This window comes from Triticum dicoccoides, chromosome 4B (genome assembly GCF_002162155.2).
Source record: "Triticum dicoccoides isolate Atlit2015 ecotype Zavitan chromosome 4B, WEW_v2.0, whole genome shotgun sequence".
In the NCBI taxonomy this organism is placed as follows: domain Eukaryota; kingdom Viridiplantae; phylum Streptophyta; class Magnoliopsida; order Poales; family Poaceae; genus Triticum; species Triticum dicoccoides.
In genome coordinates, this window is record NC_041387.1 from 66,680,047 (window position 1) to 66,690,869 (window position 10,823).

General features: G+C 47.9%; 1 protein-coding gene across 1 annotated transcript; it reads right to left on the reverse strand.

Annotated features, from left to right (window-relative positions):
* Positions 1 to 282: 282 nt before the first annotated feature.
* LOC119295049 (protein JINGUBANG-like) lies at positions 283 to 2,135 on the reverse strand. The gene has a single exon (XM_037573373.1). It carries the CDS (start codon positions 1,983 to 1,985, stop codon positions 543 to 545), a length of 1,443 nt encoding a protein of 480 aa, XP_037429270.1. The 5' UTR covers positions 1,986 to 2,135; the 3' UTR covers positions 283 to 542.
* Between the last annotated feature and the right edge of the window lie 8,688 nt (positions 2,136 to 10,823).

Here is a 10,823-nt window from a genome sequence, read left to right on the forward strand (position 1 = left end):
GGTGCGTGGTTTGTGTGTTTGGGATAAGAACGATGTAGAGGAAGGGGATGAACAGAAGATTCGATGTGAACGGCTGGAAGCCAGCCCATCGGACGCTTGCGGTGCGACCGGCTGAAACTTTCGGCCGGCGCACCGGCGCCTAGTACCGCCCTTAAATAAAGCGGCAACAAGTTACCCTAAAAAAAAGAAAACATCTAGATGTGAATTAGGCAAACAAGTTAACAATCATTTAATGCACACCTTGTTGCACGAAATCCATCGCAATGGTTACAAACAAAATCACCTCTCCGGTCAACCGAATTTGACGTGGCCCGTGACCTCTCACTGTCAACCCACCGCCCATTTCTCCCCGTCAACTGCACGGACCAGATTTCGGCCACCACCACACAATTGACAATCTGATTTCCCACCTCAAAATACACGCACAACTCGTACTGGTCCTACGTATATGTACACTCTCTAGTACGATCTGCTCGAGTACACGTGTGGCCACCACATTGTTTCCTTCCATGCGCGCACGTATGAGCACGGTTGCTTCGCCCTCACGCTGCTGCCACGCGCTTCGGCTCCGAAATCGGCTGGTATGGCGCCCACGCCTCCGCGTACGTCGCCGGGACCGGCCGGCCACTCCAGGCCTGCGACGGTGCTGCTGTGCGCTCCGTTAACGGCGCCGGCGCACCCTGTGGTGCAGCTTGTGCGTCCGACAGGCGCCAGACCTTGACGGACCCGTCGAGGCTCCCGCTGTACACCACGAACCGGCGATCCCCACCCGAACCGGCGGCAGCCTCCTCGTCCATGGCTGCGCACTTCACGGGTCCGGTGTGTCCGGCCAGTACGCCGAGACTCACGTGCTCTGCCCCGTCGCGACGCCAGACGCAGAGGGTCTGGTCGGCCGAGCCGCTCACGACGACGTTGCCGGCCACCGCCAGGCACATCACCGCCATCTTGTGGCCCTTGAGCACGCCGCCGTATCTCGCCTCGCCGTCGACCCAGTACCAGTAGGTGACCAGCCCGTCCGATGAGCCCACGTACACGACGCGGTCCTCGGGTGAAACGGCGATGGCGGTGACCGCGCCCTCGCCCTTCCTGAGCACCTTCTCCAGGACATGCCTCGTCGCGTCGCCCTTCGCGGCCATCTCCCGTCGCCACACCTTGACGGTGCCGTCGGCCGATCCGGTGAACACGACGTTGTCGAACCCGGCGGCGGCCACGGTGTTCACTGCGTCGTCGTGCGCGCTGACGGACTCGAGGCACTTGGAGTCCGATACGCGCCACACCTTGAAGGTCCTGTCCCACGAGGCCGAGTAGAGCAGCCCAGCGCCCTCGTCGAGGCTGAGGGAGGACACGGCGTCGGAGTGCCGAAGCCACACCGTGCGTTGGCGCCCCTTGCGTTGTGTCTCGACGTAGCTGGTGGGGTTGACGGCGCTCTTGAGGTAGTCCTTGAGCTTCGGAAGCGACCCCACCTGGCGGTGCACGGCGGGGTTGTCCGCGTCGGCGCGCCACACGCGCACCTTGCCGTCCTGGTGGCCGGTGAAGATGCGCCCGTCGTCCGCGACGACGATGGCCTTGACGAGGCCGCTGGCGGTCCTGAACCCGGCGAGCTCGCGCTGGTCCCGCCACACGCGCACGTTGCGAGAGTCGGTGCCGGTGTAAAGAACGTCCCCGGTCGCTGCCAGCGAGTAGACGTGGCCGTCCTCCTTGACCAGCGACGCGATGAGTCCCGTGGCCCCCGGTTCGGCAACGGCGCCCCCGGCGCCGAGGCCCGGGAGGTGCGCCCACGGCGACTTGGGCGTGGGCGGGGTCGAGGAGCCGCAGTAGCGTGACGGCGAGGCGTCCCCGCCATCCGTGGTGGGGTAGGACGAGCAGCTGTAGCCGTCATCATCGGAGACGGAGGGGGAAGAGGAGGAGAAGGACCTCGGCGAGCAGGCGCCCACCGCGGCAGGGTCCGGCCGGAGAAAGTTGAGGAGCTTCTGGTGGTTACCCATGGATCGATGCCACAGTTCACACAGCAAACAATCGATCAGCTGGTGGGTTTGGGCTGCGCCGAGCGGCAGGGTCCTTTAGGCGAGGAAAGGGAGCCGAATATGCAATGACCTGCGTCGGAAGGAAAGCCGAGGCCGAAAGGGAAAGGGAGAAGAAGCTTGCGAGGTTGGAGAAGACGGAGGCGAGCTGCGGCGGTATATATATCGCGTGGAGACGCTGAGAGACAGAAACGAGAGCGATGCCGTGGGAGCCAGGACGTTCCGACAGGTGGATCCGGATCCATCCAGGGGTCTGATTTGATTGATTTTTTCCTTCCATTTAAAGGATTCTTCATTTTGTCGGTTTATTTCATTTTGTATTCATTATTGGAATGGGTCTCGGACTCGGCGGCTGCTGTCTGATCACCCAACAGTGGGTACGCGACTACGCGGCGAACGCCGGTTCGGTGGCAGGATTATTGTGCCATTCATTATTGGATGGTTTCTTCACTTTGATTTTTTCTAGTAAAGAAAATCTCACTAGTTTTGGTCAATTGGATAAGGAAACTATGGACCATTCTCTTGCGATGCTACTGGTCAGGCTCGTACGTGAGATCACTAGTATTGCACTCGGTCCATACTCAACTGTATGTGTTGACACTCCACTGGAAAAACTGTATGTATCGACACTATTTCCATACGGGAGATCTCATCTGGTTTGAGTGTTGGATCGAGCCACCCAAGCCTACAGCTATATCGATCGTACCTGTCCTTGACCAATTTGGTGGGCGGAGCAGGAACTGTACAAGTATTCTTTTGTTTCTGATGACTTTGTGTTGTGCAGAGAACATGCATGGCAATTGGGGTGTACAAGTGGTGCATGCTCTTCTCCCAACGGGCAAAATCGGTTGGGCGGACGGCGGAAAGGCCCGCGGCTCGTCTCCGTTAAATGCAAGCGTGTGGTGGCGCCACCGCCATGGACCGTACATACGTGTGCGAGTTGCTTCCGGGACCAAGGTTTCCATAACGGTTTCAACATGTGGGTTATGGATGGGTCGCATGTGCGGGCTCATTTCATACTACCAAATCAATCAAACACCAAGAATCACACGCTTTTGCTTAGTTTATGAGGGCACTAATCCTGAATAAACTCGTTTATAGAACACAAGGTGCCTTTAGTTTAATATATTTGAGAAGCACACGGTACTTTTAAGCAAGTTGTTGAGCACTAATTAATGTCCCATTTGGACATCGTTGTACATGCGTTGCCTGTTTGGAACATATAAAAAGTTGGGACAGGCTGGGTGCGAGTTGACTGAATTCCCGATTTGGGCTAGTCGACTGCTCTCCACCCTCGATCTCCAATCTAACGGCTGGCAGGTCGTCTTCAACCTCCCGATGAATCTTCTTCCAACCGCCTCACGGACCACCGGCCGAACCGCCGGCCACCACCGCCCGCGGCCGCCGACGCTACCGCGCAGCCTCGCCGTCCTGCCCTCCCCGGAACCTCCTCCCACCGTCGTGCCGCCACCGCCCCGACCATACCTCTAGGCCCGGGCCTCGCCTTTTTTTCTCTGGCAAACCTTCATCACCGCCCGCTGCCCCCCCTCCCAATCGTCGTGCTGCCTCCCCCACCCCCACCCTAAGATAGATGGTGGGGTAGCCTTCCCAGCGAGGTTCTTTCTCCTCTCCGGCGAGTTCTTCCTCCCCATCAGGTTGTTTCTTCGTTCAACCGAAAATCGACCAACACCAACTTCGAAAGTCAGGCGATTGACATGTAGCTATTGTGAAAAAGTTCAATCCGCCCAAAATTGTTTTCTCCACCAGCAATGGGTGTACTCCTAAATCCTAATCATTGTCCATATTTAATTTTGCTAATTTTAGCCTGAACAAAAAAATATATTAAGTTGCATTCGCAAAAACACGTGCAGATAAGTTTATAAGGAAAAACCCATAAAAAACACGTTGTTAGAAATGTTGCAAACCATCAATGTTTACTACAAAGTCTGGAATATTAATGCATAAAAGTTTTATTTTATATTTTGCGGGAAAACTTCCGATCTATTCATTTCAATCATAACAGTACAACAAACATCATAAATAATAATAAAATATATCCAGATCCGTGGACCATCTAGCGACGACTACAAGCATTGAAACTGGCTGAAGGCGCGTCGCCGTCATCGCCCCTCCCTCTCTCGAACCGGGCAAAGGGCAAACTTGTAGTAGTAGACAGTAGGGAAGTCGTCGTGCTAAGGCCCCCATAGAACCATCGCAACAGAACAGCAACCGCCGCCGATGTAGAGTAGCGTAGATCACAAGGGTTCAACCTGAAGAAATATAAACGTAGACAAACTACGACCAGATCCGAACAAATTCATCAAGAACAGAGCTGCCGAAGGCACACCTCCACACACCCACCAACGATGCTTGACATACCACCGGGACAGGGGCTTGGCGGGGAAATTCTTATTTCATCTTCAGGGAGCCGCCATTGTCTCATCTTTCTGATCAGGACACAAGTGTTGGGGAATGCGGCAATTTCAAAAAAATTCCTACGATCACGCAAGATCTATCTAGGTGATGCATAGCAACGAGAGGTGAGAGTGTGTCCATGTACCCTCATAGACCGAAAGCGGAAGCATTTCAATAACGCGATTGATGTAGTCGAACTTCTTCGTGATCCAACCGATCAAGTACCGAACGTACGGCACATCCGCGTTCAGCAAACGTTTAGCTCGATGACGTCCCTCGTGCTCTTGATCCAGTTGAGGACGAGGGTGAGTTCCGTCAGCATGACGGCGTGGCGACGGTGATGATGACGCTATCGATGCAGGGCTTCGCCTAAGCACTACGATGGTATGATCGAGGTGTGTAACTGTGGAAGGGGCCTCCTGCCCCCGTATATAAAGGAGCAAGGGGGAGGCCGGCCGGCCCCTAGGGCGCGCCCCAAGAGGGGAGTCCTACTAGGACTAGTAGGATTCCACCAAGAGGGAGAGAGGGGGAAGGAAGGAGAGGGAGAGGGAGTATGAAAGGGGGGCATCACCCCCCTTCCATAGTCCAATTCGGACCCAAGGTGGGCGCGGCCTGCCCTGGCCGCCCCCCTCTCTCTCTCCACCAATGCTCAATGTGGCCCATTAGTTCCCCGGGGGGTTCCGGTAACCTCTCCGGCACTCCGGTTTTACCTGAAACTTTTCGGAACACTTCCGGTGTACGAATATAGCCGTACAATATATCAATATTTATGTCTCGACCCTTTCGAGACTCCTCGCCACATCTGTGATCTCATCCGGGACTCCGAACAAACTTCGGTGATCAAAAACACATAACTCATAATACATATCGTCATCGAACGTTAAGCGTGCGGACCCTACGGGTTCGAGAACTATATAGACATGACCGAGACACATCTCCGGTCAATAACAAATAGCGGAACCTGGATGCTCATATTGGCTCCTACATATTCTACGAAGATCTTTATCGGTCAAACCGTATAACAACATACGTTGTTCCCTTTGTCATCGGTATGTTACTTGCCCGAGATTCGATAGTCGGTATCATCATACCTAGTTCAATCTCGTTACCAGCAAGTCTCTTTACTCATCCCGTAATACTTCATCCCATAACTAACTCATTAGTCACAATGGTTGCAAGGCTCATAGTGATGAGCATTACCTAGAGGGCCCAGAGATACCTCTCCAAAACACGGAGTGGCAAATCCTAATCTCGATCTATGCCAACCCAACAAACACCTTCGGAGACACCTGTAGAGAACCTTTATAATCACCCTTTTATGTTGTGACGTTTGGTAGCACACAAAGTGTTCCTCTGGTATTCAGGAGTTGCATAATGTCATAGTCTGAGGAACATGTATAAATCATGAAGAAAGCAGTAGCAATGAAACTGTAGCGATCATAATACTAAGCTAATGGATGGGTCATGTCCATCACATCATTATCCTAGTGATGTGATCCCGTTTATCAAATGACAACACATGTCTATGGTTAGAAAACATAACCATCTTTGATTAACGAGCTAGTCAAGTAGAGGCATACCCGGGACACTATGTTTTGTCTATGTATTCACACATGTACTAAGTTTCCGGTTAATACAATTCTAGCATGAATAATAAACATTTATCATGAAATAAGGAATAAATAATAACTTTATTATTTCCTCTAGGGCATATTTCCTTCAGTCTCCCACTTGCACTAGAGTCAATAATCTAGATTACAATGTAATGATTCTAACACCCATGGAGTTTTGGTGTTGATCATGTTTTGCTCGTGTAAGAGGCTTAGTCAACGGGTGTGCAACATTTAGATCCGTGTGTATCTTGCAAATCTCTATGTCCCCCTCCGACACATGATGACAGATGGAATTGAAGCGTCTCTTCATGTGCTTGGTTCTCTTGTGAAATCTAGATTCCTTTGCCAAGGCAATTGCACCAGTATTGTCACAAAAGATTTTCATTGGACCTGATGCACTAGGTATGACACCTAGATCAGATATTAACTCCTTCATCCAGACTCCTTCATTTGCTGCTTCTGAAGCAGTAATGTACTCCACTTCACACATAGATCCCGCCACGACGCTCTGCTTGGAACTGCACCAACTGACAGCTCCTCCATTCAATAAAAATACGTATCCGGATTGCGACTTAGAGTCATCCGGATCAGTGTCAAAGCTTGCGTCGATGTAACCGTTTACAACGAGCTCTTTGTCACCTCCATAAACAAGAAACATATCCTTAGTCATTTTCATGTATTTCAGGATGTTCTTGACCGTTGTCCGGTGCTCCACTCCGGGATTACTTTGATACCTCCCTACTATGCTTATAGCAAGGCACACATCAGGTCTGGTACACATCATTGCATACATGATAGAACCTATGGATGAAGCATAGGGAATGACTTTCATTTTCTCTTTATCTTCTGCAATGGTTGGAATTGAGTCTGACTCAACTTCACACCTTGTAACACAGGAAAGAACCCTTGTTTGACTGATCCATTTTGAACTTCTTCAAAACTTTATCAAGGTATGTGCTTTGTGAAAGTCCAATTAAGCGTCTTGATCTATCTCTATAGATCTTGATGCCCAATATGTAAGCAGCTTCTCCAAGGTCTTTCATGGAAAAACTCTTATTCAGGTATCCCTTTATGCCATCAAGAAATTTTATATCATTTCCAATCAACAATATGTCATCCACATATAATATTAGAAATGCTATAGAGCTCCCACACACTTTCTTGTAAATACAGGCTTCTCCAAAAGTCTGTATAAAACCATATGCTTTGATCACACTATCAAAGCGTTTATTCCAACTTCGAGATGCTTACACGAGTCCATAAATGGATTGCTGGAGCTTGCACACTTTGTTAGCCCCCTTTGAATCGATAAAACCTTCTGGTTGCATCATATACAACTCTTCTTCCAGAAATCCATTCAGGAATGCAGTTTTCACATCCATATGCCAAATTTCGTAATCATAAAATGCGACAATTGCTAACATGATTCGGATAGACTTAAGCATCACTACGGTGAGAAAGTCTTATCGTAGTTAACTCCTTGGACTTGTCAAAAACCTTTCGCAACAAGTCGAGCTTTGTAGACAGTAACATTACCATTAGTGTCGGTCTTCTTCTTGAAGATCCATTTATTTTCTATGGCTTGCCGATCATCGGGCAAGTCCACCAAAGTCCACACTTTGTTCTCATACATGGATCCCATCTCAGATTTCATGGCCTCAAGCCATTTTGCCGAATCTCGGCTCATCATCGCTTCCTCATAGTTCGTATGTTCACCATGGTCTAGTAACATGACTTCTAGAACAGGATTATCGTATCACTCTGGTGCGGATCTTACTTTGGAAGACCTACGAGGTTCGGTAGTAACTTGATCTGAAGTTTCATGATCATCATCATTAGCTTCCTCACTAATTGATGTAGGAATCACGGGAACTGATTTCTGTGATGAACTACTTTCCAATAAGGGAGAAGGTACAATTACCTCATAAAGTTCTACTTTCCTCCCATTCACTTCTTTCGAGAGAAACTCCTTCTCTAGAAAGGATCCATTCTTAGCAACAAATATCTTGCCTTTGGATCTGTGATAGAAGGTGTACCCAACAGTCTCCTTTGGGTATCCTATGAAGACGCGCGTCTCCGATTTGGGTTCGAGCTTATCAGCTTGAAGGTTTTTCACATAAGCATCGCAACCCCAAATTTTGAGAAACAACAACTTTTGTTTCTTGCCAAACCAGAGTTCAAAAAGCATCGTCTCAATGGATTTTGATGGTGCCCTATTTAAAGTGAATGCAGCCGTCTCTAAAGCATGACCCCAAAACGATAGCGGTAAATCAGTAAGAGACATCATAGATCGCACCATATCCAATAAAGTACGGTTACGATGTTCAGACACACCATTTCACTGTGGTGTTCCAGGTGACGTAAGGTGTGAAACTATTCCACATTGTTTCAAATGAAGACCAAACTCGTAACTCAAATATTCTCCTCCACGATCAGATCGAAGAAACTTTATTTTCTTGTTACGATGATTTTCCACTTCACTCCGAAATTCTTTGAACTTTTCAAATGTTTCATACTTATGCTTCATTAAGTAGATATAACCATATCTGCTCAAATCATTTGTGAAGGTAAGAAATAACGATACCCGCCACGAGCCTCAACACTCATTGGACCGCATACATTTGTATCTGTAATTTTTTTTGAGGAACTGAGACAGTGGGAGAGGCTCCCACTGTTTGTATCTATAATTTCTAGTAAGTCAGTAGCTCGTTCCATTATTCCGGAGAATGGAATTTAAGTCATCTTGCCCATAAGGCACAGTTCGCAAGCACCAAGTGATTCATAATCAAGTGATTCCAAAAGTCCATCAGCATGGAGTTTCTTCATGCGCTTTACACCGATATTGACCCAAATGATAGTGCCACAAATAATTTGTACTATCATTATCAACTTTGCATCTTTTGGCTTCAATATTATGAACATGTGTATCATCACGATCGGAATTCAACAAAAAATAGACCACTCAGCAAGGGTGCATGACCATAAAAGATATTACTCATGTAAATAAAACAACCATTATTCTCTGATTTAAATGAATAACCGCCTCGCATCAAAAAAGATCCAGACATAACGCTCATGCTCAACGCTGGCACCAAATAACAATTATTTAGGTCTAAAACTAATCCCGAAGGTAGATGTAGAGGTAGCGTGCCGACTGCGATCACATCGACCTTGGAACCATTTCCCATGCGCATCGTCACCTCGTCCTTAGCCAATCCTTGTTTAATCCGTAGCCCCTGTTTCGAGTTGCAAATATGAGCAACAGAACCAGTATCAAATACCCAGGCGCTACTACGAGCATTAGCAAGGTACACATCAATAACATGTATATCAAATATACCTTTCACTTTGCCATCCTTCTTATCCGCCAAATACTTGGGGCAGTTCCGCTTTCAGTGATCAGTCCCTTTGCAGTAGAAGCACTCAGTTTCAAGCTTAGGTCCAGACTTGGGTTTCTTCTCTTGAGCAGCAACCTTTTTGCCGTTCGTCTTGAAGTTCCCCTTCTTCCCTTTGCCCTTTTTCTTGAAACTAGTGGTCTTGTTGACCATCAACACTTGATGCTCCTTCTTGATTTCTACCTCTGCAGCCTTTAGCATTGCGAAGAGCTCGGGAATAGTCTTGTTCATCCCCTGCATATTATAGTTCATCATGAATCCTTTATAGCTTGGTGGCAGTGATTGAAGAACTCTGTCAATGACACTATCATCAGGAAGATTAACTCCCAGTTGAGTCAAGTGGTTATGGTACCCAGACATTCTGAATATGTGTTCACTGACAGAACTATTCTCCTCCATTTTCTAGCTATAGAACTTGTTGGAGACTTCATATCTCTCAACTCGGGCATTTGCTTGAAATATTAACTTCAAATATTGGAACATCTCATATGCTCATGACGTTCAAAACGCCTTTGAAGTCCCGATTCTCAGCCGTAAAGCATGGCACATTGAACTATCGAGTAGTCATCAGCTTTGCTCTACCAGACATTCTTAACATCATCAGTAGCATCTGCAGCAGGCCTGGCACCTAGCGGTGCTTCCAGGATGTAATTCTTCTGTGCAGCAATGAGGATAATCCTCAAGTTACGGACCCAGTCCGTGTAGTTGCTGCCATCATCTTTCAACTTAGCTTTCTCTAGCAACGCATAAAATTCAAGGGAACGGTAGCACGGGCCATTGATATACAATAACATAGACATGCAAAATAACTATTAGGACTAAGTTCATGATAATTTAAAGTTCAATTAATCATATTACTTAAGAACTCCCACTTAGATAGACATCCCTCTAGTCATCTAAATGATCACGTGATCCAAATCAACTAAACCATGTCCGATCATCATGTGAGATGGAGTAGTTTTCAATGGTGAACATCACTATGTTGATCATATCTATTATATAATTCATGTTCAACCTTTCAGTCTCAGTGTTCCGAGGCCATATCTGCATATGCTAGGCTCGTCAAGTTTAACCCGAGTATTCTGTGTGTGCAAAACTGGCTTGCACCTGTTGTATGTGAATGTAGAGCTTATCACACCCGATCATTACGTGGTGTCCCGGCATGACGAACTGTAGCAATGGTGCATACTCAGGGAGAACACTTATACCTTGAAATTTAGTAAGGGATCATCTTATAATGCTACTAAGCAAAATAAGATGCGTAAAGGATAAACATCACATGCAATCAAAATATGTGACATGATATGGCCATCCTCATCTTGTGCTCATGATCTCCATCACCGAAGCATCGTTATGATCTCCATCGTCACCAACGCAAC